Genomic DNA, 27386 nt, shown 5'->3' with positions numbered 1-27386 from the left:
TGTCCGAGGGAACAGTCCCCACAAGACTGCCCCAACTTCAGCCACCAGCCTCAAGTTCAGAGTCCCCAGGGCCACCTTCACTTCAGACCAGTTGGCTTTAGTCTCCAAAGCCCCCCAGCAAACAAAGACACTCCTGTCACACAGGACATTCCAGGACCCACAGGTCACCTCCCACTAGCCAAGGGCAGAGGCTGGACCTCTCTTTGGGTGAGGTTAATTCTAAACTGTGAATAGGGCATGTTACAAAGTCAGTGACCAAAGACGCAGAGTGGTGTGGCTGTCAGAAGCTCCAGTCCTGGATCCGCCACCTTTGAGGTTAGCAAGTTATTTAATCCCTGTGGACGCCTACCGGCCAGAGGCCATCAAGAACAGCCCCGCAGTCAAGCAAATTGGAGTTAATTGGTACCCACTGCACTAAGAAGACTGCACACTAGGGGGCAGCGCAGAGTCTCATTAAGTGTGTTGTGGGGGTGGGGGTGCTTACTGAAGGATTTGGGCATTTGTAGGGGTGATATTAGGAGATGTTCAAGGAAGCAAAGTGTTTCTCTGAGGATTGGGTGCTGTTGGGGAGTGGGGTAAGTCTACAATTGGGGATCTTCACAATTTGTATCCAGGAGGTGGAAGAACAGGGGAGGTACGAAAAGCCTGGCAGGGAAACAGCAGTCTCTCGTGTGAAACAGGAGAGGGCACTGTTTGGCCATTTTTGTGGTTTCACGGTGACCTCGTTTTTTGGTCCACGCTCAGGCATATTTATGGAGTGGCCTTGATTCTGTCCTGCTGCATCATGGGGGCACGGTGACCCTGCCTGACGCGGGCGTTCTGTGAAGTTTGTGTGCATCAGGCAGACACCAGGGCCCGGCAGACGAGTCACGGGATGCTTTGTTCTGTTCCTTTCCCACCCCTGAGTTTCATTATTGATGACACGGAGACGGTAATTCTACCTAACACATTAGGCAGCTGTGAGAATTAAGGGGAATAATGTAAAACGCCCAGCATAAAATAAAACACAACGGCCAGTCAATTCCCATTATCATTGTTAAAAAAAATCAAAGTCTGTGATAAAATGGAAAAAGTGAAGAATCAAAATAAAGCCAAATGCAGAAGAGGCACAGGGAAGGAAGCTGAGAGAGGACATCAGATAAGGGCAGTCCCTGAGCCAAGATCTGTCCCGAAGCTCCTGGGGCCAGGTGTGTGTGTGTGTGTGTGTGTGTGTGTGTGTGCCCGCACCCTTGCATGAGGAAGGTAAGAAATGTGCCAGCAGCTGGCTGTTGTGGCTCATGCCTGTAATCCCAGCACTTTGGGAGGCTGAGGCAAGAGGACTGCTTGAGTTCACGAGTTCAAGACCAGCCTGGGCAACTTGGTGAGACCTCATCGCTACAAAAAAATTTTTTTCAAATTTAGCCAAGTATGGTGTTACATGCCTGTAGTCCCAGCTACTTGGGAGGCTGAAGTGGAAGGATCACTTGAGCCTAGGAAGTTGAGGATGCAGTGAGCCATGATTGCACCATTGAACTCAGCCTGGGTGACAGAGTATGATGAGATTCTATCTCAAAAAAAAAAGGGGGTTATATACCATAATCAAATGGAAACTGCCCCAGGAATGCAAAGTTGGTTTAATATCCAAAAACCAATTAATGCAATAGAGTACATTAATAAAATACAAGACAAAACCACATGATCATGCCCATAGACACAGAAAAATCAGTTGACAAAACCTAACACCCTTTCATCATAAAACACTCAATAAACTAGAAATAAAAGAGAACTTTCTCAACCTGATAAAGGATGTCTAAGAAAAACCCACAGTTAAAATCACACTAAATGGTTAGAGACGTATGCTCTCCTCTCAGTGTCAGGAACAAGACAAGATGTCTGCTCTTGAAACGTGTATTCATCATTGTACTGGTCAGGGCAATTGGGAAAAATAAATAAAAGGCATTCGGATCAGAAAGGAAGAAGTAAAACCATCTCTATTTGAAGATGGCATGATCTGTCTACAGAAAATTTTAAGAAATCTGCAAAAGTACTAGAGCCGGTAAACAACTTCAGCAAGACTGTGGAATACAAGATCAATATTTAAAAATCCATTGTATTTCTATAAAATAGCAATGAATAATCTAAAATGAAATTAAGAAAATAACTCCACTTATAAACAAGAATAAAATATTTAGGAATAAATTTAAACAAGTACTAGACTTGCATACTGAAAGCAGGAGGAGAAAGAGGAGAAGGACAAGGAGAGGAGGAGGAGGATGAGGAGCAGGAAGAAGACGGGGAGGCAATGTGTTCAGGATGTCTTGTGATTCCCGAGACCTGAAGCCACCTGTCAGGTCAGGCATCCCCTGTCCTTCCTCTCCCTACTCCTGATCTGCCGCCTCCGGCTTGCACCTCAAATCTATTCTTCTCAGGCATGGAAGTAATTGTGGTGTGAAAGTCTGCCTGGTTGGACCAGCTGTTCCACACACTGGCCTGGCGAAGTTATTTTCTACTCTTCTCAAGCCAGCCATGAACGTAAGGGAGAACTCTGCACTGGATGCAGTTCCCTCTGGGCAGTGAGACCAGCTGCAGAGGCCACCCAGGCCTGGGAGTGCCCAGAACTCCAGCCGGGAAGGCCTGTGGCTGAGCTCAGCTGCAGATCAGGTTATGCCCGCAGGCCCTGGAGGGTCAGATTGTGGCCCTCAGGGTCCTGGGGGCTCTGAGCAGCCTCAGGTCTGTGCCCCTGGAGGCCTCGCCTCTAGGGCCCGGTGCTTCAGTGCAGTCCTCAGGGCCTGCAGGATGGCACCCTGGCTGGTCTGCACGTTGTAGTCACTGAGCCGTAGCAGGCGCTCAAAGTCTTCCTCCTTGTAGGTCATGTTGGACAGGGCATAGGGGGAGGTAGCCCCGGTGAGATTCACTTGGCCAGCCTGGAGCTCTGCGGGGCTGCGCTGGACACCTGCCCAGGGGTGAGAGGGGTGTCAGGAGCAGAACGCTGGGGTCTCCACAGCCTGGCAGCAGCGCACAGGGAGGGCTGCCCCCACTGGAGGAGCCCCTGCTTTCCTCCCAGCTCTCTGTGTCCTTTGCCCAGGGATGTAAGTGTGGGTGGCAGGGTGCTCTTTGGAAGGATACTATTTGGTGGTAGAAAATACAATTTCATATTTCGTTGCCTTGCAGCGTGACACTCCTTAGGCTATTCTGGCAGCCCCACATGTCTGTACATTGCTTCGAGGCAAGGTGGAAATAGCCAGAAGAAGGAAGTCAACTGGGTTTGTGAACGGATTCTTAGGACTCACAGTGGAAGCAAGGGGGCAGCGAGAACTTGCTGAGACATGAAGGTTCTTTAGAATTCTCAGATGTGGGCTGAGCATGTTCAGAGGAAAGCTGGGAGATCTAGAATGATGGTGGGAACCGGAAAGCTGGGAATATCGCACAAAGACGGCAATGAGTTTTTCCCACCAGAAGGAAATAAAATTCTGACCAGTTGGTGAGAAGAGAGGATAGGAAGGAATGTGATGGGGGTTTACATTTCGGGAGCCCCTGAGGAGAGGCCCATCTCCTTGAGAAGGGGCCCAGCCTGGGCTGGGGAAGGATGATGGAGAGGCCGACTGAGTTTCCCACAGAGCAGGAAAGCAGAGGAGCCCCGGGCAGCTGGGGGCACTAGGGCAGATGGAAGGGCCGCAGGAGCCCGGCGTCATGACAAAGGGGACCACTGCATAGTGACCCTGCCAACAGAGGGCCTGCAGGGATGAGGGCATCAGCAAGGAGGCCAGGGTGGGCTCTAAGGTCTGGGTGGGCCTGGATGGGCCTGTCCTGAAGCCTTCTCCGGGCAGACTCACTTCCCTTCCCTCTGCTGGGCGGCAGGGGGCCCAGGGCAGGCCTCTGAGGGGCCAGGCAGCCTGGGTGCTTGCGAGGGGATGCCTCACCGGGGGCTGAGTGGTCCTTGAAGGAGGCATTGACCAGCGGGAAATGCAGCAGGATCGGGGCCTCGGGGCAGGCGGGGTCTGAGAAGAGGTGGCACTCCCTTGGCTGCTGGTGGTCCTGAGGGCTGGGTTCCACCCGGGGGAAGGGCAGCCCCCGGGCCCGGCAGTACAGCTCTGTCTGCTGCAGTGCCTGGTGGGGAGAAGGTGGCCCGGAGAGAACCAGCCCGTCCCAGGTCAGTGCTGGGCCAGTTCCAGCACACACCAGCTGCCTGTGTCAAGACAGCGGCCTGGCTCTGTCCTGTCTGTGGTCAGGCCAAGCTGCAGAGTGACTCGGAGGGAGACCCAGGAGGAGTCCAAGGACTCTGGTGGCCTGCAATGTTGCTTGGTTAAAATCTCTAGGTGGGGTACAGACCCACCCCCAGCCCCCCAAACTCCAACTCTGGATTGCTATTGCTGGATTGTTCAAATCCCAGAGCCGGGAGGGGACCTGCATTTGCACGGCGTCTCAGGGGAGGTCTGGGGGATGGACATGGAGATGCTAGGGTCTCCTCTCAGCTCTGTCCAGCCGTTCTTTGGAGGTGTGGGGAGGTCCCTCCCTGTTCACCTGGCCTGGGAGCCCAAGGCCCCTGCACCACCACAGCCCTTCCCACCTGAGGACCCTGGCAGGAGCCAGCAGATCAAGGCCTGACACCCCTCCTTCCCTTCGGGACCCAGGCGGTGTGGGGCAGTAGGTCAGTGGCCCTGCTATTTGCCTCTGGAGCTTGGCCTGGCTGGGCAGAGGGGTTCCCCTGGGGTGACCAGCGTACCTCAAAGGGCGCAGATAGAGAGTAGTCGAAGGAGAGGATGAGGTCCAGCCTGCGGCCCGGCCGGAACATGGAGGGACAGCTGGTGTTGATGAAGTAGCCAGCATCCACCAGGCAGAGCTGGGGCTCCTGGGGAGTCAGCTGGCTGGGCGTGGAGTCAAGCTGGCAGTCTGGTAGGAATTGCAGGATGGTCAGAGGCCACCACCCTGCCACAGGTCATCCATGTCCCCTTCTCTCCTCTGGGTCACTCCCTGAATGCCACCAGTCCTTCCCCAGGACCTTCCAAGGGGATCTTCTCCAGCCCATACCCCAGAAATGGATGCTGACCTCCTAGGCTTCGGCCAGTCCCTGCCACACCACCCAGAGGCCCAACCTTGTGACCTAAGGACCCCTGGCCGCGGCCCCGACCTGCCCAGGTGGAGAAGCCCTTGTGGCTGCAGTAGTCCTGGTGTAGCTGGAGGCCCTGGAGGAAGTTGGGGCTGCGCTGGTGGAGGGGCCTGCCGGTCAGGAAGCCTTTAAATGCCTGGGCCAGCGCCGTGCCCGGCTGCAGCCACGAGGCCTCCAGCCACGAGCAGGTCTCCAAGGAGGTCAGGGGCTCCTTCTCTGAAGCCAGAGAAACAGACATTGGACCCTTCTTCCCCTCACTTCTTCCCCTCAGACACCGCACACCGCAAGCAGAGTCTGAAGGAACAGCATCATCCCAGCCCCCTCAGTGCCCCCACCCTTCCCACCTAAGCTCCTGGTCTTGTCCTTGATGTGCTGTTTCCAGGACTCCCCAGAGCTGGTGAGGTCATACCAGGCGTCCAGCAGGTTCAGGGAGAAAACGTTGCTCCAGATGGCTGAGGGAACCCCAAGAGAGGTCAGCCTCAGGCCCCAGCCAGCGGCCCCACCCTCGGGTGCTGATGGAAAATGGGAGTGGGGAGAGGGCTGCCCCTACCATGTACCGCCCCCCGCCACCTACCCCTCCCCCTCGTCCTGAGGTTCTGCCCCACCTGAGCTACAGGACCCATGTCCATTCAGACGCCTGGCCCAGGGCTGCCCAGGGCCTTCAGAGCCATCACTCTCACCTTCCAGAAAGCAGATCCGGGGCTCCGGGATCCTCCTCATCAGCCGTCCCATGAAGAACTTGGAGCCGAAGAGCTCAGGAGGGACGAAGGCTCCGTACTTCAGGAACCCGACCTCATAGGGGGAGAACTCAACCCACTCTAATGGGGTGGGAGGGAGAGGCAGGAGTGTGAGGGGAGTGGATTACGGAAGCGCCAGCTCTGGCCAAAGATACTGCCCCTGCCCCCAGCAGGCCCGAGCCCCGCTGTGCCTGACGCCAATGCATCAGATGTGAGCAACGTGCACTCTTGGGCTGACCACACCCTTCCCAGGCCTTGGTCCACACCCTCAAGCACTCCCCACTGCCAAACACAGAGAGTGGCCCCAAGTCCCTCAGGACTCAGGAAGGTTGGGCAATCTGTGCGGAGCTTCCAGCGTGAATTCTCTGGGGACTCTCGGGCTGCAGAGGATTTGGAGGGTGGAGTATGAGGAAGGGGGAGTGGGTAGAACTGTACCCTTGAAGTCCAGTGTCTCCAGATTGTTCTCTTTGACATTGAGGCTCAGGTAGAGGGGCAGAGGGTTCTGACCCCGTTCCAGGGCGGCTCTCTGTCCTGACAGCTTCTGATCCATCACCTGGGGCCAGAGGGCATCAGGGCCTAAGTGAGGCTGGGAGTGTCCTGGAGGCAGCGGCTCCACCAGGACAGGGGCAGGATGGGGGACCAGGCTGGGGGTGAGGAGGCACCTCCTCCCATGGGATCTGGGGACCATATGTGGGTCAGTTCCCACTCATGCCCCCGTGTTCCGACCAGCCCTAGATGCAGGGTCGCTGGACAGAGCATGCAGGCTGTGTACTGTCAATCTCCAGCGAGGGCCATTCACAGGGACTACAATGCCAGCAGTGCTTCCAGGCCCATCTTCGTGGGTTTAAGGGTGAAGTGGGTGTGGATACTGACACACAGACACAAGGACACATGCACATATACATGTATTGCTTTGCAGAAAGGACACAGCAATGCCCTTTTAGCATATACCGAAGCCTATGCCAGGGATGGATTGCCTCCTCTTCTAGCTTTTCCTTAATGCAGTTCAAGTTTCAGCCCCTCCCGAATGCTTTCCTTACATCCTTGCCCCACCCCCCATTGTCCCTCTTATTTCTGGCTTTGCACAGCATGAGGTTGTACCCCATTGTTTATTCTTGCCTTCTGTTCTTAATTTCCTCTTCAATAGAGCTCCAAGCTCTGTCTTTGTTTTATCTTATTTTGAGATAGGGTTTCACTCTCTCACCCAGGCTGGAGTGCAGTGGTGCAATCTTGGCTCACTGCAACCTCCGCCTCCCAGGCCCAAGTGATCCTCCCACCTCAGCCTCCTGAGTAGAGTAGCTGGGACTACAAGTTACATTTGGCTAATTTTTGTATTTTTTGTAAAGATGGAGTTACACCATGTTGCCCAGGCTGGTCTCAAATTCCTGAGCTCAAGCAATCCATCTGCCTTGGCCTCTCAAAGTGCTGGGATTACAGGCATGAGGCACCACCATCCATGGCCCAAGTTCTTTGATGGCAACGACTATAGCTTGCCTTTTGGGGGAGCCTCCACAGAGCCTCCCTGAATTGTGGGGGAACAGAAAGACCTCATTCTATGCTGAACTAGAGTTGCAAATGGAGCTCTTCCCAAGCACCAGCAAGGCTAATGGTGCTGCCTGCCGGGAGCATCACCTTGGGAAGGATTCTGCCGCCAGAGCTGAGGTTGATGCCTTCAGCCCTGGGCTGTTTCTACTGGGCAGTACATGTACCACGAATATGTCATCCTTCCTTTGGGCTCTCCAAGCTGAAGAGTGTCTAGTTCTAGAGGCTCCCAACCTGCCACAGCAGCCCTTATCATCAGATTGACTCAGTGAATGTGTACATGTGAGAGCATGTGAAGCATGTGGACCTCTGGGTCTCCACTGAGAATCAGCCTGTCAGAAGTCACTTTGGAGTTTGCCTTTTAAAAACCTGCAGATGATCCTGATGGCCAGCCAGGTGTGAGGATTCCTACCCAGCCCACTCAAGGAGGGTCCCTCTCCCACATCCATGGCAAAACCCAACACACCCAGTGTGTGTGTCCTCCTCGCTGGCAGCTCATCTGTCCCTGACAAGAACACTCATGTGTCAACCAGTCGTTTTTCCACCCCATTCTTCAATGGTCCCCAGTATGAGTTATAGGGAATTTGCAGGAAATCTCTAAACAGGGCTCAATCCCCTGCCATGGATGGTGGTGGTATATGGACAAGTCAGTCCTTAGGTACAAATGTGTGTACATGATCCCTTCTCAAAATCTTTTTATTTAGAAACTCTGTTGCTCTTTTGATACATATGATGAGGGAAAATGTGTCCTTTTACTACAGTTGCGCAATTTATGCCCTAGGGAAAGTTCTGGAAAAAGATCAGCACACCCCTGCATCTACTGAAACAGCACCCACCCAGTATGTCTAATGGCTCACCAGTAAGCTGCGGCAGGACTCTCAGTCTCTAACCCCCCAGTTTCCAAGCGAGTAACCCCAACCCTGCAGAACACCGTTCTGATGATTTGAGGGTCCCATGGGAAACACTGGAGCTTGGTGCAGTACTGGCAATGCAGACTAAATGGAAGGCAAGTGTGTCAGTTCTTAACTCAGGAAAGGATAAGAGAACTACTCTGAGTTTCTCCTTGAGGAATGATGAGCAGCTTCTAAGCAGTTCAGTACTTGCCAGCAAAAGACTGAAGAAAAAAGTTTCAAAGAGATGAGAGTTTGAGAAGCACTTATTATAGCTAGTGTATTTTATGAATGGGTTTTTATAAAAACCTAATCATTATTAAAGATGTATGTAGGCTAATAAAGTCATTCTGAGCAAAATTTCAGGGTATGATATTCATTAATATTAACGAAATTGTGATTTGTCATAAATGGAGTTATATTTTCTGACATTGTAAAGTGACTTTTGGTACTTTAGATTATTACATTATAGAGGTAATAAATACCTGTTTTTATCTAACATCTTTAAAAAATTAGAAATAGACACTAAAATTGCCTGAATAAAACATTATTTTATAAAGTCTACAATGAATGTTGGCTTTAAGAGGTAAGGTATGATAAACAGAAGAAAAAAAATAATAAATTGAAAACCTTTCCTATTGGGACAAAATTTTAAAAATAGCATAGGTGCTTTTTTTTGAGACAGAGTCTCACTCTAAAGCCCAGGCTGGAATGCAGTGGCATGATTACAGCTCGCTGCAGCCTCAACCTCCCATGTTCAAGCAATCCTCCCACATTAGCCTCCTGAGTAGCTGGGACTATAGGTGTGTGCCACCACGCCCAGCTAATTTTTAAATTTTTTGTAGAGACGGGGTCTCACTATGTTGTTCAGGTTCATTTTTAAGAATATATAGGTATCTAATAATACCACAAGCATTTCTATTTTTGTGAACAATTAAAAAATTGTCTTCTAAAAATGTTTATAAAGCTTACACACAAAACCATGCATTAAGTCATTACTGGAGGATCCAATGGTAATTAAATAAGTCTGCTGTATAGCCTAGAATCAAACTGCATTTTCTAGCACCTTGTAAAGGGAACTGTTAAAAAAAGCTTCTCCCATTCTATAGTAACTAACTGCTGCCACCCAGCAGGAAAGTCAGTTAATAAAACATGACATCATCAAAACTGAATATGAACTTAAACAGTAGATCCAAAGACTACATAGCACATAGTGATAAAACGAAAATATTTCTAGTAATTATGTTGGCTTTATAAATTCAATGCCATTTCAATAAAAATCCCAAAAACATTTGTCACAAAACATGACTAGGTGATTCTATCATATAATTAGAACAGCAGGCCAGGTGTAATGGCTCACACCTGTAATCTCAGCACTTTGGGAGGCTGAAACAGGTGGATCACTCAAGGCCAGGAGTTGAAGGGCAGCCTGGGCAAAGTGGTGAAAAACCATCTCTACTAAAAATACAAAAATTCGCCGGGCATGGTGGTGTATGCCTGTAGTCCCAGGTGCGTGGAAGGCTGAGGCACAAGAATCACTTGAACCCAGGAGAAAGAGGTTGCAGTGAGCCGAGATTGTGCCACTGCACTCCAGCCTGGGTGACAGAGCAAGACTCTGAGGAAAAGAAGGAAGGGAGGGAGGGAGAGGGAAGGAGGGAGGGAGGGGAGGGGAGGGGAGGGGAGGGAAGGAAGGAAGGAAGGAAGGAAGGAAGGAAGGAAGGAAGGAAGGAAGGAAGGAAGGGAGGGAGGGAGGGAGGGAGGGAGGGAGGGAGGGAGGGAGGGAGGAAGGAAGGAAGGAAGGAAGGAAGGAAAGAAACAGCAAAGGGGCAAGTACAACCAAGAGAATACTGAAGAAGAATTCAAGTGGACTGGTAACTTGGCCTATCAGATACCAAGATTTATCACAAAACTTTAGTCAGTGTGCTATTGGCATAGGGATAGAGAATCTGTCCTGTTGGAACAGAATAGGGCACTCAGGAAGAGTCCCGGGAATATAAATATACGAAAAATATATGAAACCTGATATATGACAAAACTAGCAATGCAGATCAGTGGAGAAAAAATTCAGTAGATGAGACTGGGAGAATTTGTTATTAATGTGAGAAAAAGCAAAGTTGGATCCCTAGCCACATGATACCTGGAGATAAATTCTGGGTAGATTAAAGTCCTATTAATAAGAAATAAATCTTTTAAAAATTTTATAAGAATGTATAGAAAGATATTTTATAACTTTGGCGGAGGGAAAAGGAAGACTCCCCAAAATACAAACCATAAAGGAGAATGATAAATTAGATTATACTGAAATTATGCATTAAAACCATTAGAACTGATGAGGGTTCACATCAAAAATATATAAAGAATTCCTGCAAAAAAAAAATGAAAAAGTCAAATTAAACAGGAAAATGGAAAGGGGTTTGAATAGGTAATTCATGGAAGAGGAAGCCCAAATGATAAATATACTTAAAAACATAAACTGTCTAACTAAAATTCAAAGAAATGCTAAATGATAAATGTTCCTTTCACACCCCATAGTTAAACAAAAATTTAAAAGTCTACCCAAGATATAGAGAAAAAGCAACTATTATACACTGGTAGTGGGAGTGTGAATTAACACAACTCCTTTGGAGAATGGTTTGGCAATAGGTAGGAAAGTTGAAGGTGCACAAACCCAGTGGCCCAACAATTTAACTACTGGGTATGTATCTTGGAGGCTTAGAGAATCTCTAATGCAGGTGTACAAGGAGACTTGTACAAAATTGTTCATGCAAATAGTATCATATTTTTCTTAAGGATATATATGTTAAAATTTGTGAACTGGAAAACCTGGAAGAAATAGATAAATTCCTGGACACATTCAACCTACCAAGATTGAACCATGAAGAAATAGAAAAGCTGAACAGACCAATAACAAGCAATGAGATTGAACCAGTAATAAAATGTCACCCATTAAAGGTAAGTCAAGGACCTGATGGCTTCACTGCTGAATTCCACCAAACATTTAAAGAACTAATACCAATTCTACTCAAACTATTCGAAAAAATTCAAGAGGAGGGAATACTTCTAAAGTCATTATCCAAGGCCAGGACTACATTGATACCAAAGCCAGATAAGGACACAAACAAAAAAAGAAACCTACAGGCCAAGACCCCTGATGAATATAGATGCAAAAGTTCTCGACAAAAAACTATCATACCAAATTCAGCAACATATCGAAAAGATTATTCACCATTGATCAAGTGGAATCCATCCCAGGAATGCAAGGATAGTTCAACATACACAAATCAATAAATGTGATACATCATATCAACAGATATAGTTGGGATCAGTGCCCTGGTTACATAATCAAAAATGCCTTCCCAAGTCTCACCTTGTTCTTACCTCTCCTAGAACCTTTGAGAGCTATCTTTTTATTACTAATCTTTGGCCCTTGCTTGATTAACCTCTTAGTAAAGTTTGTGTCTTTTAGATTACAGTAGTTCCAGGTAAAGTCAATGCTGGTACAAGGCTTCCAATCCATCTTGCTTACTGACCAGGAGAATTAAAGTGTTCTGCCTACGGGCCCCTTAGATCGGGTATCCAGAGATTTTTACTCCTCTGGTGCCTGGCCAGGGCCTACGCCCATAACATAAGCAGGAAGCAGTTACAGAAGACAGATTTTCACCCTTCTGCAGCCCTGTTAAGATTAAGGAGGAGGGTCTAATCTCTGAGACAAGAATGAGATAGGAGGCGGGGCTCAACTCTGGAACCAGATTGGAGACTGGCTGAAACAGGGAAAGGCTGAAAGCACCTCTCCGTAAGACATGCTCACCAGTATCATGATAGTTTACTCATTCCCCGGCAACAACCCAGAAGTTACCACCCTTTTTCTAGAAATTTCTGAATAACCTACTCCTTAATTTGCATGTAATTAAAAATGGGTATAAATGTGACTGTGGAACTGCCCCTGAGCTGCTGCTCTGGACACACTGCTGATGGGTGCCCTGCTCTGCAGGAGCAGTCACAGAGCTGTAACACTGTGCCCTTGATAAAGCTGTTTTTCTACCACCAGCTAGCCCTTGAATTTCTTCCTGGGGGAAGCCAAGAACCTCCATGGGTGGAACCCCAGTTTTGAGGCTCCCTTGCTCTGCAACATGATGATAAACCTAAATTCAGGATGGTGTTTGCCCCTGGGGGCAGGAGGGAAATAAGACTGGGGAGGGAATACAAAGGGCTTTAACTGTATCTGTAACATTTCATTTCATAGGCTGGTTGGTAAGGTCATGCATATTCATTATGTCATTATGGTTTATTCAATGTCTTAGGTGTGAAGAGTTTCATAATAAGTAAAGATTGAGATTTGCATAATAAATATTTATAGCTAATACAAAAAATGAGGATGGTAGTTTCTAAGCAGTGTTGTACTTAACCGGTAAGAAAAATATTTAAAGAAAAAAATTCAAGGCAAATTCATTTTTGGTTAGTTTACACGATAATCATTCTTTTTAAATTCCTTCTATAAAAATTTATTTTTATACCCATTAACCAATTTTTCTTCCTCCCCTCCCATGATAATCATACTTGATCAAACTCCTGACCCAAAGATAAAGATGAGTCCTTCTGCTACTAATCTTTTCCTTACATTTTGTCTTTTCATTGTTTCAAATGCTTTTGAAACTTTGTTCAGATAGTTATGTGCGGTAAAACAATAGTGTGAAAAAATAGCTGATTTTAATAATTGTATCAGTGTAAAGTTCAGCAGTTAACTTACTAAGCTTTCCCTCAAGGAGCACTGTAATTTTTTTTAAAAAATGAATGTTTAGTTTTGTCTTGATGCTGTTAGAATAAAGAAAAATAGCTGACACTTCATGCTTATTCTATGCTGAGGTATCACTGAGTATTCCGAACAGCTCTATAACTTAAGAACCGTTGTTATCCCCATTGTACAGATCAGAAAACGGACATACAGAGAAGTTAAATAACTTGCCTAAGGACACACAGCTAGTAAGAGGTAGTAAGAGGACACACAGCTAGTAAGAGGTTAGAACTCAGGCAATCTGGTTCCAGAGTTTGTGCTTTTAACACCACCCTGAAGATGAAGAACAGTACATTTCATATTGCAGGATAAATAAAAATGGTTCTAGCAATCTTACCCACTCAAAACAAAAGCTTTGTTTGCCTGACTGACTTTGATACTGACTCATTCCCAGCTTTTGGGAGATCCAGAAATTTCTGTTTTATAGCAGTTAATTAAAGAATCTGCTAACTCAGAAAGGCAGAATTCCAAAGTCAGGCAGACACTAAAACACAGGGTCTTCCACGCTGCAGGAAATGCGCATCGCATGTCAGCTGCTTGGGCGCTCTGCCTTTGCCCCCGCGGTGCACACACACTTCTCCCCACGTGCTCAGCCGCCCTACCTGGCCGTGCAGCATGGACTCCAGCACTAGCGCCCACAGATCCACAAAAGATGTGGGGTGGCCCTGCTCAGCCCGCAGCTCCAGCTCCCGGCGGTAACTCCCCAGGCGCTCTGGGGAAAAGACCTCCAGCTTGCTCTTGGCCAGGTGCTCCCGGGCGTGTCTGATAGGTCCCTCCAGGTCCTTCTGCGACCACTCAGGGTCCCCGTACAGGTGGGCCATTGTCCTGGGAGAACGAGGGGACACAACAGTAGGAGCCCGAGGCCCAGCATGGGGCGCTGCAAGCCCGCCTTCCCACCCTGCAGCTTCTCCTGACGCGTGGCTTCTGCCGCCAAGGCTGGGCCGATCTGGGAAGCGGGTCTCAGGGCGGTCTCTCCTTCTAGACCGGCGCTGTCCAATATTAATACAATGTTTGCCACGCGCGGAACTTAAAATTTCCTAGTAACCACATTAAAAAGATATACAAGCCTGTAAAATTAATTTTAATATTTTATTTAATCGCTAGATTCAAAAATTATCATTTCAACATGTAATCAATACAGTTACTGATGTAATTTCTATTTTTGTTTTCAAACTAAGTCTTCCAAATTCACTGTGTGTTTTTTTTTTTTTTTTTTTTTTTGAGACAGACTCTTGCTCTGTCGCCAAGGCTGGAGTGCAGTGGGGCAATCTCAGCTCACTGCAAGCTCCGCCACCTGGGTTCATGCCATTCTCCTGCCTCAGCCTCCCCAGCAGCTGGGACTACAGGCACCCACCGCCGTGGCTGGCTACTTTTTGTATTTTTAGTAGAGACGGGGTTTCACCGTGGTAGCCAGGATGGTCTCAATCTCCTGACCTCGTGATCTGCCCACCTCAGACTCCCAAAGTGCTGGGATTACAGGCGTGAGCCACAGCGCTCGGCCTTCACTGTCTATTTATAACACACCTCAATGTGGACTGGCTGCATTTCAAGTGGTCAATAACCACATGTGGCTACTGGCTACCATAGTGGCTTACTGTACTGGACAGCCCAGTTCTGGACCCCACTCCCATCTTCATGGTTCTGTCCTGAAGCCTTTTCACACTGTGCTTGTCAACAGCTGTCACCTAAACTCCTCTGAGGAGTTTCCTCTTCTTTTACTCCTTAAAGTCACATTTCAGTAAGACTCAAAGGAACGAATCTCTAACAGTGGGATGCTGCACCTCATCATGCTGCAGGATGAGGGCGTAGGGAGGTCATGCTATCTTTAGGTAAAAATAGCATTTCGACCTCAATGTCTACACAGTCTTAAATGGACAATAAGGGAATCTACCTCAAGTGTGGTGAAGATTAAATGAAATAATAACAATGAACGATAAAAAGAGCTACCAGTTAGGAACTCCTGGCTGTGCCGGGCATTAAGTTAAGTGCTTTACTTGGGTGATCCTCCGACCCCAGTCCCACGTGGTATGTGCCATGATTGCCCCTGTTTGGAGCTGCGTCAACTGAGAATCGGAGGAGATAAGTTACTCAGGGTCAGCCAGCCAGTAAGTGGTGCTGCCGGGACTCAGACCCAGCTGCATCTGAGCCAGCTACCTCACAGCCCTTCAGTAACATCCGGAACACACCTCCTGCACCACCTTGCTCATGGCAGGGCTTCTGTAAACATCTGTTTCCTCCCTTGTGGGAAAGCTGCTTGGCTCCTATCAGATCACACTGCTCACACCTACTTGGCCTCCCCATACAGAGGGTCCCTCTGGTGTCCACTCTGCCCCACTATGGCCCCTGATCCTCTCTGCCGTCCAGTCCCCCAGAATCCTCACCACGTAGAGCCTGAGACGCCACTGAAGTAGGTCACACAGTCCAGCAGGCCCAGCTTCTGCAGGGCCAACAGGTGGCCGTAGAGTGAGGTCATGGCCCGGGCACCTCCTCCTGTGGCCATGATGCCCACAATGGGTACCTGGACCACATACAGACACAGGCTGGATTAACAAGGAAAGGGGCCAGCTGCCTCCTGTCTCACCCAAAGCCCTGCCCGCTCCCTGTCTCCAGGGCCCACATGGTTGAGGCCTGATAGAGTCAGGGTCAGAGCTAGGTCCAGCCTTCTTCTGGAAGCAACGGCTCTCAGCCCAGGATGGAGCTCCCAAGGGAGTTAGATCCCCAAAGACCACCCACGCTCCCATGTCTCCCCACATATGCCCACTCTCCACTGACTGGAGTTTCTGGAGAGGCATAGGAATCAGGTACTCCCTTATGGCCAGTCCAGGATATCTGCACACACATCTCCCTGCGCCCCCAGACCTCGTCCTCCTGCAGGTCTCCGTCCAGCTGCAGGGCCTGCTTCAGGGCTTTGGCCACCACCTGCTTCCTCCTGCTCAGGAAGGCCTGCTCCTCTGCACACAGATTGAAGCCCAGGTGCACGGCCAGCTCCTTGGAGCTGTGTCAATGGAGGATCCAGGGGTCAGGGGACACCTGCAGAGCTCAGCCACCGGCTGGCCAAGCCCACAGCGAGCTGCCAAAGAAGCCCCTCCTCCAATCTCAAGGACCACCCTTGTCCACAGCCCTCCCCTCCTGCATGCCCGCCTCTCACTGTCCCCACAGATGTGAATGTCCCTTACCAGCCCTCTGCCTTGAGCTGCAGCCTCACTCCTGGGACCTGAAATCAAAGCCAGACACCCTGCTGAGACCCTCCTAGACCCTAAGCAGCACATGGGTATCCCCTGGGGCCTTGGTCCCCTTCATCTTCTTCTTCTTCTTTTTTTTTTTTTTAAGATGGAGTTTCGCTCTTGTTGCTCAGGCTGGAGTGCAGTAGTGCGATCTTGACTCACCGCAACCTCCGCCTCCTGGGTTCAAGCGATTCTCCTGCCTCAGCCTCCAGAGTAGCTGGGATTACAGGTATGTGCCACCATGCCCAGCTAATTTTTGCATTTTTAGTAGAGACAGAATTTCCCCATGTTGGCCAGGCTGTTCTCGAACTCCTGACCTCAGGTGATCCGCCTGGCTCGGCCTCCCAAAGTGCTGGGATTACAGGCTTAAGCCACCGAGCCCAGCCTTATCTTCATTCTTACTGTCATTTCCCATCCAGTTGAGGCCACTTACATCTTGAGCAGGAACATCCATGGTCACCTCCTTCCCGATCAAAGGCCTCAGGGGCACAGTGAGGTGCTGAGCTGAGTTGTCCCCATTCCAGACATTGCTTGTGGAGCTCTGGAGGGAAAGCATCATTCATTCATTCAACAAATCCCTACTGAGTATCTAGACTGTAATCCAGACAGACACAGTCTCTCCCTGATAATACAGAATATTATAATATTGATAAGTATCGTAAGTATAATATTGATAAGTATCATAACTATAAAATTATAAGAGCTACCATTTATGTAGTACAAAGGCATTGTTCTCACTGAATAGCATGTGTAAATTTATAAAGACATGGGTAATGAACTGATGTTAGTAAATGTCGTGAAGGAAATAAGTGGTGTGATATGACAGTTTCTAATGCAACCGAAGGTGGAGTGCGTGGGGTTTATTTGAGGTGGGGGTCAAGGAGGACCCTCTGAAGAGGCAGCATTTGAGCTAAGATGTTGAGGAGGAGGAGGAGGAGGAGGAGGCAGTCTTGGAAGGAGCCAGTGGGGGACAGGAGAGCACCTGGCATGTTGGAAATGACAGAGGAGACAAGGATGGCTGGCACACTGTGCATGGGGGGAGTGTGGAACAAAATGAGGCAGCAGAGGTGGGCGAGTGCCAGGCTGTGCAGGGCCTTGTGGGCACAGATGTCATGTCTTATTCCTTTTTTTTTTTTTTTTTTTTTGAGACGGAGTCTCGCTCTGCCGCCCAGGCTGGAGTGCAGTGGCTGGATCTCAGCTCACTGCAAGCTCCGCCTCCCAGGTTTACGCCATTCTCCTGCCTCAGCCTCCTGAGTAGCTGGGACTACAGGCACCCGCCACCTCGCCCGGCTAGTTTTTTTGTATTTTTTAGTAGAGACGGGTTTTCACCGGGTTAGCCAGGATGGTCTCGATCTCCTGACCTCGTGATCCGCTCGTCTTGGCCTCCCAAAGTGCTGGGATTACAGGCTTGAGCCACCGAGCCCAGCCCGTCATGTCTTATTCTAAGGGTATCACTGGAGGGGCTGCTGGAGGATTCAAAGATTGATATGGTACAGCAACTCCATGACCACTCTGGCCCCTGGTGGTCCTCCATGTCTGCCAAGGGTGAGGTACCTAACTAGGGAGGCTGACAAGGCCACAGGGGCCTTGGCCCTGGTGGGCAGGGAGAGCAGGGAGGGGCCTGCAGCAGCTGGAGCTGCCCAAGCCTGGGGATTACAAATGAGGTCTAGAGCCAAGACCTACCCTCAGGCACCCACTCAGCTCTGTCTCTAGGGCTGCCATGTAGTGGAAGCGGAAGGCAGAGGCTGTGCCCAGGGAGGATGTCTGTGTGTCCTCATAGGACCCCTTCAACTCCAGCTCCAGCTCCAACTTGTCCTGATCTAGGGAGAGAGCGGGCAGGTTAGCATGAGAACAAGAGCCCAGAACCCCAGCTCGGACCTGGAACAGCAGCACCACCACTTGGACTCAGAGGATGCCTGGGAGCCTGGGCCATCGTCAATGGCATTCTGAAAAGGGCCCTTCCCAGTCCACGGGGCCCACAACCTCCCTGCCCCAGACACCTGCCTTCTGCAACATGCTCTCCCCCAGGTCAGGGGACCCTCCTGCCCAAAGGAGACCCATGGGCCTCTGTGCCATGTTGGTGAGAAGGGAGAGGCATGCTCTATCCTGCTGCTGGCCTCCCGCCCTGTGCAGGCTTCCCAGCAATCCTCCTCACCCCCACATCCAGGCAGAGTCCAGGCCTGGTTCCAAGCCGGTCTCACCTGCAACCACAGCGGTGCTACCTGCGCTGTCCAGATGCACATCCAGGCATGACAGCTCTCGGGCCTAGGGAAGACCACATCATGGGCGGGGGCCTCTGCAGGGTAAGCTGAGGTCCCCTCAACTTCAACCCTCTGAGCCCCACTGTCTCAAATCCACCACACACACAAGGAGTTGTGTGGGCTCAGGATGAGTTTGGCTGCAGAGGCCCTTGACCCCATGGCCGATCCTCTGCCGCTGCTGAAACTGATGCTCCCCAGCAGCCAGGCAGGCCTGGCTCCATATCTCCCCACCAGCTCTCCTGGCATTGCCAAACTCCCGAAACCTCCTAGAGTGCCCAATCCTCAGATATAGCTCTTTCTTCTCTTGTTTCCCTGTGGCTTGGAGCTGGAGGAGATATTCTACCACAACTCCAAATAATCTAAGTGAGCCGCCCGTCCACAGGAGGGTGGACTGGGTGCCGGAGAAACACTCCGAACATCTCCTGGCTGTCGTCTGTGGCCTAACTGGGGACACCGACAAGGCCAGGCCCCCGTGGCCTTGCCAAGGGAGTCTGTGTGCGATCTGTGAAGCATACCAGCAGATGCCCGCCACCCACGCTCCACACAATCACTGAATTTGCCCACCCGCTGCGTGTCTCCATCACCTCCTAAGAGGCAGTGCCATTGGCTTGACTTTATTTTCATGTGTATTTTTAAAAGTAATACCCGCCCATCAAACAGCCCCTGGGAGCTTAAATGCTGGGGCTCTAGGTGCCTTCGCACGTGACCCTGGACCCGCCTGCTCCCAGGTCTGTGCTGCTGGTCTGGGATACCGTGTGGCTGATCTGGGACACTGTGATAAAAGCTTCTAGCGCGTCGCCCGCTCGCCCCCTTGCGGCCATTTCTGTTCACTGCAGCTTCGCGAGCCCGCGGTCAGGAGCGCTGACGGGGACTCTCCCCGTCCCCAGTAGGAACTGCCTGAGCCCCGGATCCGATCTCTAGGATCGGGTCTCCGAGGTCGGCAGCACACCGCCCTGGGAGCTCCCTCTGAACCTCGGTGACCTCAACATGAACAACCAGAAGGTGGGCCTGGCCTGCCTGATTTCTTCACCACTTCCCAGGGAAGCGCTCAGTCAGTCCCTAAAACTATGAGTTCACCGCAGGTGACTAAACGCCTTCCGGAAGCACCCCCAACAGCTGTGGGCCAGAACCTCCTCTCGGCAGAGCCCTGCCTCCCCTCTCTCTATGCGCCCCTTAGCTCCAGGCCCCTGCAAGACCCACAGCCCCAGGTGACCACCTGGCTGGAACGCTAGGGGTGGTTTTACCACGAAGCCCTGCCCCTTCCTTGTCCCTGCTGGTCCACACCCCAGGCAGCTGCTCTGGGGCCCCTCCCCTAAGCCTGGGGAAAGCGCTTACCACAAGGACTTTGTTGGTGATGAGGTTTTCTGGGCGATCCGACCTGGAAAAATCAAACCATACAAAGGCAAACGCTTCTTGCATTGACCTCCCCCTCCCGCCCATGTGGGGTCTGCCCGGGTGATGCTGAGGGCTCTGTAGGTCCTGGATAAGGTTCAGAGGGAAGGGGAGATGCTTTGCAGGAAGAGAGGGGAGGGGAGAGAGCAGGCACTGAAAACATCGGCCTTCCTCTGCATTTCCCTGAGAAGCCCCACCCCACACCCAACCTCTCTGGCAGAGGTAGGAGATGAGGGCCAGTCAGGCAGACTGACCACAGGGAGATCTAGGTCAGGGCCATTTCCTCAGACAGAGCCTGAGTCCCGAGACCCTCCCTGGGCTGTGTGACATTACTCACGTTTCTTCCATCAGGAACTCCACATCCAGCTCCTCCTCTCCCTGAAATTAGAGAGGATGAGCAAGTCATCAGCACATACCTATTTCTTCAGAGTTGACACAGTTCTTTTACAGGTGTCATCTCATCCTCTCAAGCAGTCTCTAAGGGAGGCACGTTAGTACAATTATTTCCAATTTACAGATGAGGAAACTGAGGCTACCTGCCCACATTGCCCGTGGCTAGTAAGTCTGCAGAGAACAGGTCTCCCTCCCTTGGAGGTCCCACAACTCTGGGCAAGACTGAAGGGGAAGACAAGGAGCACAGCCAAAGGAGGCATGATGTGCAGGACCCATTTGTTTTTCTTGAGGAGGCCCCAGACCCCCGAACTCTGCCATCCCCACCCCCAGGCTGCAGCAGGAAGGCACGTAAGGCCTTCACAAAGCAGGCCTTGGCACCACCAGCAGGAGTGATGGATGCTAAGCTGTGTTTTGAGGGGTGTTAGGAAGTTCTCCACCTCCCAAAGACTTCCTGCCACCGGTGGCTAAAATTCCTCCACTGGGTGATTTAGCCTGTTAACTGTAAAGTGAAGCCTTCTCCTTGCTTATTAAAATGCAAATATTTCTGGAAGGGGTTTAGATTTTCTGTGAATGAGTTCACCCCAGCAGTCTCCCAACAGGTGGGAGAAACAGCAACTTCCTCAGCTTGGAGTCAGAAGAAGCGCGGCCCACGGGGACTTCCCCACCCACCTGGGGACTCTGGGAGAAGGTTCTCCGGAGCAGCTTGCCAGGGAGGACTTCTGCGATATCATAGAGAACCTTGAAGCAGATGTCATCCTCCGTGATTGAGTCCTCATCATAGATGCTAAGTTCCAGAACATTCTAGGAACCAGGAACAGCGACTTAGCATTTTACCTGCTCATAGCGAGAGTAGCTCACCTCTGTTGAGCCCTTACTTGATGTCTAGAGCCAGAGAAGATTATTATGCCCCCACTCTTCTGCACTTCAAAAAAAAAAAAACTGTAAAACTTAAATATAAGGAAATCTTATTAAATTTCAAATTTCCTCCTTCTAATTTTTGTTTTTATCAAACATAAAATTCTGAGCTGGACATGGTGGCTCATGCCTGTTATCCCAGCACTTTGGGAGGCTGAGGTGGGTGGATCACCTGATGTCAAGAGTTCGAGACCAGCCTGGCCAACGTGGTGAAACCCCATCTCTACTAAAAACACAAAAAAATTAGCTGGACATGGTGATGGGTGCCTATAATCCCAGTTACTCGGGAGGCTGAGGCAGGAGAATCCCTTGAACCTGGGAGGCGGAGGTTGCGGTGAGCTGAGATTGTGCCATTCAACTCCAGCCTGGGCAATAAGAGCAAACTCCGTCTCAAAACAAAAACAAAAACAAAACAAAACAAAACACATAAAAGTCTGTCAAAGAATTCTCTCTTTCTCTCTCTCTGTCTGTGTCTCTGTCTCTCTCCTTGGCTTCTCTGGCTCCCTGAGCTGCACCCTAAGGTATGTGCTGGTGACCTTCCACGGTCTTCCACACACAGTCTCATCTCACCCCACAGCACGACCCAGTCAGGAGGGGGCTCTTACTGTCTCTGTTTCATAGCTAGGCTTCGAGAGGAACCCAGCTTGCGGGAGTCAGTCCCACCGTCAGTTGGTGAAAGGACCATGTTCATGCTTTCATACATTTCCTTGCACACAGCACAGATGGGCCAGGCCACAGAGACCCCCTTCTCCTAACAGTTTCTTTGACAGCCCCGGAGGAAGCATGCTCGACCCCAGGAACCCTCGCATGGGGATCCGGCCTGCTCACAGGGAAGTGGCCAGGAGTCCCCGGCCTTCACCTTGACCTGACTTTGGATAAGGAAATGGAAGGCCTCATTCCACACAGGATGACTGGTGTCGGTGAGCGTCTTGGTCTTAAACTTCATTCCAGGCACGGTCGACAGCTGTAGGATCACGTAAGGGTCGGCCTCACTCACTGCCAAGGTTAAGGAAGGCTCCATGAGGGAGGATTCCTCACACCCCTCTCCACAGGCCACGCCAGTTTCCTATCAAGACCCTGGCGGTCACCACAGGTGACCCAGCCCAGCCCCAGGGTGCTCGTCTTGGCCCTTCCCATGGGATCCGGTCCTCCCTGCTCCCGCCAGAGCGCACAGGACGGTTACTCACACAGGTCGGCCCTGCGCAGGTTCCGCGCCTCCAGGACCCTCACGGTGAGCTGCCAGCAGGCAGAGGCCTCCTGCTGGAGAGAAAATCAAACTCCAGAGTCCTTCCCACATTCCCTCCCCTATGCCTGGAGCTGCTGTGCTGCACCGGGCTGCCGACACCCCTCACCACTCTCCTGGCACTTGGCGGTGCCGACACCGACCGCTGCCAGGCATTCCGAGACACCGTCTGGGGACCACACAGCCTTTGTCCACCTCTGTCTTTGGGGTCAGGGTTCTGGGCTGCAGCAGTCAGGGAATAGCAGCCCACCCAGGGTGGGATTTGTGGAACCCCCTCCCCCTCAGGAACAGAAACATGGGGTAGTGGACAGAGCAAGGAACTGAGGGCCAAGGAGTGGCCACCACATAGGTCAGTTAGATGTCAGCCCTTCCCAGAGCTCCCAGGGAGGGCAGCCCTTTGGCAAAACAAGGGCTACCTTTGGTGACCCTACTGCCAGCACTGCCCACCCCTCAGCCCTTCCGGACAGGAAACAGGCGCATGACTTAAGGGAGGCTGAGCCTCGGCAGCCCAGTCCACAGGTGCTACCCTGGATCTTGGCAATCTGCACTGTAAAGCGTATGAATGAGGAAACTCCAGGAGCACTAGGCCATCGTAGGGAGCAGTCGGTGCTGTGGGTGAAAGGCCACTAAGTATTAAGATGCTGATGAGGCCATGTCAGCCACAGGCAGCCCAGGTGAGAGGGAGAAGCAGCTGAGTGAGCAGAAGCTGGAGGAGAAGATGAACAGAGAGTAGGTGGCAGGAGGGAAAGCGGATGGCCAGTGGGGCGTGGCTGAGACCTGCTGGGGACAGAGCACTGGGGGTGTCCCCACACCCCACTGCTGAGGTCCCTGGCACTGCCGGGATCAGGAGGGCCCTGGGGTTTCTGTTCCTATGCCCTGCTGCTCGGCTTCTTCTGGGTACCTAGCACAGGTTTCTTATAAGCCCCTTTGATGTGAAGTTACTCACATGGGTTTGGCAGGGCAAATGGCATTTTTTTCCTGTGGGCTGACCCCAAGGAAGGTTGTTGGCCTTGCATCCTCTTGGAAAGGAGCCTTCCTAGGAGGACCACCTATGGGGCATGTGGCCGCAGCAGAAAGAGCCCACGTACAGAAGGTCCGTTAGAACAGGGGCTATCAGGAAGGAGCACTGCCTGTGCCAGGGAGTGGGGTAGTGGGAGCCCCCAGCCAGGAGGGGACCCTGCTGGGCCACAGGGTGGCAGGACCCCCAAGGGGCACCAGGCACATGAAGGCCTACGAAATGCTGAACGCAGGAGCCATGCAGTATGGCGGCCCTGCTGAAGAACCCACAGACCACCTTCATTCCAGAAAAATAAAACCCTGCTGGGGCTTCTGCCATTCAGCGGCTCTGCCACCAGGTTAGACTCCCCACTAAGTAAGTATGATTGTCTCAGACCCTTATATCCCTTCACCTGCTCCCCCCTGATCCTGAGGGAGCCACCAGGCAGTGCAGTGTTTGCACAGTGAACATTCGACATCGCATGGCTGGGAGACTGTTGTGGCAAAACCAGAGCTGTTTCCTGCTTTGCGCTCTCCCATGACCAGACCCACTTCCACGCATGTGGTTGGAAGTTCTCGGTGCCTACAAGGACTGGTCTCCGCTCTGCACAGATGCTGCTTGCCAGGGGCTGGCTCAGCACCCACAGGGACCTGACTCTCCACTCACCACCAGAAACCATAAAGGACCACGGGCCGCAGCAAAGCCATATGCCTGGTGGCCCTGCCCCTGCATCTTTCCTCTCTGTGGTTCCATGCCAACGTCCCTGTCACTCCAGGCAGCTTTCCAGCACAGCATGCACGACCTCCCTGAGCAAGGTAGACTTGTTTCTCTCTTCCTGGGGATTAACTCCAGTGGCACCAGCAACATGTCAACTCTACAAACCTTAAGCCTCATAGATGTTGTCAGCGGCAGAGATTTCATGAGCTTCGGGGCATCTAGCTCCATTTCCTCCCCTCACTCAGACTTCACCGCTGCCGGCCACAGGTAGCTCCATTTCCTCCCCTCACTCAGACTCCACCACTGCCGGCCACAGGGAGGTGATGGCTGGGACGCTGGGGCCCTGCAGGGTGTTGAGTTTCAATGTCCCACTCCAAGACAAGACAGGGGAAGGGCAGAGGCAGCCTGGCCTCGTTCCCCTGCTCCCCGGGGCCAGGCCGACGCTCCACAGGTCCACAGCTTGTGGGCTGCTCTAAAGCCACTTGGGCTACTAAGAAATGGCCCCAGTTACTCACTGTCTAGCCAGTCACCATCCCGGGTTTAAGCATTGTAGTTCATTTCTCCCTCCCATCACCCAGAGCTTCTCAACCTCAGAAAGCCCATTTTCCCTAAAGAGAAATCCCAATTCTCTTCGCCTCTAAGATCATCGCTAACATGGAGTGCCCAGAACATGGTATTATTGCGACAATGATTACAATGTCTGGTCTTTACGGGGGCTTCAAGGCAGACTCCGGAGCCAGCTTGTCTGGATTTAAACCCTGGCCCTGCCACTTACTTGCTGTGTGACCTTGGACGAGTCACTAAACTTCTCTTTGCCTTTGTTTCCTCATGTGTAGTGGAAATAATAAGAGTTCTGACCTCACATAGTATTCTGAGGCTTAGAATGTTAATGCCTGCAGGCTGCTTAGGAATAAAGTAAGCAGTTTTTAAGTAACTGCTATTACTACTACTGTTCATTAAGTATTTGTCATGTTTCCAAGCACTGTGGATGTTGCAGATACCAAGATGAAATCAGTTTTGCCAGACCCCAACAAATTAGGGCTGGGAACGCATGAAAGAGCAGAGCTCATGTTTACATGTCTGAGATGAGAGCTGTTTCCAAGGACTTTCTGCAAACCCCACAGAAAACAGCTTCACATCCTTCACACATCCTTCGGCATCTTCATGCCAAAGTCCTTCTTCAGCAGGAAGACGGAAATGAGCGGACCCGCCCTGTCCCCTGCTGGCACCAGTGCCCTGTGGTGGGGCAAAGCAGGAGGTCAGAGAGAAGAGAGGTGGAACCCCTGGGCACAGCCCCTGGTCCTGCGGACTCAGTCCTGCCAATGCCAGTTGGAGGCGAGGTGTTTTCCAGGTGTGGGGAAGACTCAGGCTCCCAAATCGCTGACACTTAGGCTTTTGTTTTACCCGGGAGCTAGACCTTGAGCAGGCTGAGGGAAAAGGGGGAAGGGGCACAGCCTTCGCCAGGGAGATTAGCTGACAAGGTTTATCACTAGACATCCATTAGGACTGCAGCAATTCAGATAAGATGCCCTCAAAAAATACACGTGCCCAGTAACAGCATCTCCACCAATGAACTGACAACTCTGGCTTTGAGCCTCCAGAACCAATGAATTCTGTTTCCAAGCAGTTTCTGTGAGCCTCCCCTTTTCTTTCCAGTGAAAGCTTCCCTTTCCCCTTCCCTCACCATTGCCCTGGCGGCCTGTCATTCGGCACATTCCGAGCCACAGTCATTTATCGTTCCAGAGTAAACACAACATAGTTAGAGATCATTTTCTCTCGTGTCTTTCTGTGGGGTGACAATACTGTACTAAGCATGTTACCTATTGTAACTTTATTTATCCTCCCACAACTTCAAAAGACAGTATTCCCATTTCCTCCCGTTTTCTAGATGAGGGAATTGAGGCTGAGAGAGGCTAACTTGCCGAGGTCACAGAGTTAGCAGACACAGAGTTGGAATTCAAACTTCGAGGCCAGAGCTCACAACCTGTCTATTCTCCCTTCCCAGGACTTTGCTCCTTTGGAAAAGCATGCAACTCTTCCCTCATTGCCCCACGGATATCTAGGATATCTAGACACTAGATTTTCATAGATTTGTCTAATTTGACTAATAGATATTCATAGATTGGTCACAGATTTGACTAATACGATTACTAAGCTAACCGACATAATTAACTGATAGGAATCTTTTCTCCTGAGGGCATAGGGGTGTCACCTTCCCTTGTGAAAGATCTTCCCATCTGAAATACCAGCTTAATTGATGACGAACCCAGAGGCTCCTGGAGGACATTCATCAGCCCAGTCACCTGTAGGTGACAGTAACCTTGGCACACTTAGCCTCATTCCTGGCCACCACCTGGGGCACCGGACCAGGAGCCAGCCCTGCTGGCCTTGGTCCCTGGCAGAGGATGACAACTCTGGGCTTTGGAGAAACACATGACAGAGGTGGGCGCGAGCAGTTTGCAGGCCTCCCTGGCCTGGGTGCAGCCCTCAGCTCTTGGGCTTAGTAAATACTTGGCAGTGGATGGGGATTTGGGCCCCCAGAGCTCCGGAGACACACAGGGTGATCCCAGGAGTCCAGCCAGTTCCAGGAAGTCTGCTGGCCTGTGGTGATGGGGCTGTGGACCTGGTGGGTCTCCTTTTGTGACACACGCAGCCACTATGTTCTCCGATGTTGGTGGGGGGCAGGTCCCTAAGGGCACTGCTGCGGTCACTGGTGGTGGCGAAAGGAAGCTCTGCTGACCAGACTCATGTTTCCCAGACCCCGCATCTACGGATGCTGCGCACCCACCCCACCCACTCTGCATCCCAAATCTCAGACTCCCTCGCCCTCTGGCCCAGTCTGGTAGAGACTGAAATCACCCTGATTCCAGCTACCACATTTCCCAGAAAGCACCCTGGCCCCAGGCCTGCCCTGACTGGTGCCCACATGCTCTGCAGACACTATTACCTGGTAAGGAAGGCCAGGTGGTCCCCCAGGTGACAGACTCTCCATGCTAGCCCTTCCAGCTTCACTCCAGGCCCAGCCCTTGCCAAGATGCTAGCTCTCTGGCTGGGTGGCAGCGACGGTCCCAATGGGATGGGACCAGCATGAATCTGCCAGCCTTCGATGAGCCACGATCCTATAAACAGGTTGGGGCTCCACCCCCAGGTCGCTCCTTCAGCCCTGCACCTGCCGCTCTTCCCCAGGAGGCTGGGTC

At 51.3% G+C, this 27386-nt stretch overlaps 1 protein-coding gene across 6 annotated transcripts; it reads right to left on the bottom strand.

Annotated features, from left to right (window-relative positions):
* Positions 1-1062: 1062 nt before the first annotated feature.
* On the bottom strand, positions 1063-27386 carry LOC105491721 (phospholipase A2 group IVD). Of its 6 annotated transcripts, none has more exons than XM_011758369.2 (21): positions 27137-27386; positions 24355-24532; positions 22420-22492; positions 22092-22228; positions 20987-21118; positions 20262-20302; positions 19868-19910; positions 18473-18536; positions 17955-18091; positions 16705-16812; positions 16224-16261; positions 15907-16042; positions 15429-15565; positions 13650-13872; positions 6259-6376; positions 5767-5904; positions 5431-5538; positions 5108-5302; positions 4703-4869; positions 3900-4086; positions 1063-2932 (listed from the first exon to the last, which is right to left on the bottom strand). In XM_011758369.2, exons 2-21 carry the CDS (start codon positions 24415-24417, stop codon positions 2706-2708), a joined length of 2472 nt encoding a protein of 823 aa, XP_011756671.2. In that variant the 5' UTR covers positions 24418-24532; positions 27137-27386; the 3' UTR covers positions 1063-2705. The 6 variants fall into 6 exon arrangements, with proteins under 6 accessions (XP_011756671.2, XP_011756677.2, XP_011756687.2 ...); XM_011758375.2 differs by having other exon boundaries at positions 22420-22489; XM_011758385.2 differs by lacking the exon at positions 24355-24532.

This window comes from Macaca nemestrina, chromosome 7, assembly GCF_043159975.1.
Source record: "Macaca nemestrina isolate mMacNem1 chromosome 7, mMacNem.hap1, whole genome shotgun sequence".
Lineage (NCBI taxonomy): Eukaryota > Metazoa > Chordata > Mammalia > Primates > Cercopithecidae > Macaca > Macaca nemestrina.
Note: the sequence above shows the minus strand (reverse complement) of the source record. Positions and strands in the feature narration are given on the sequence as shown.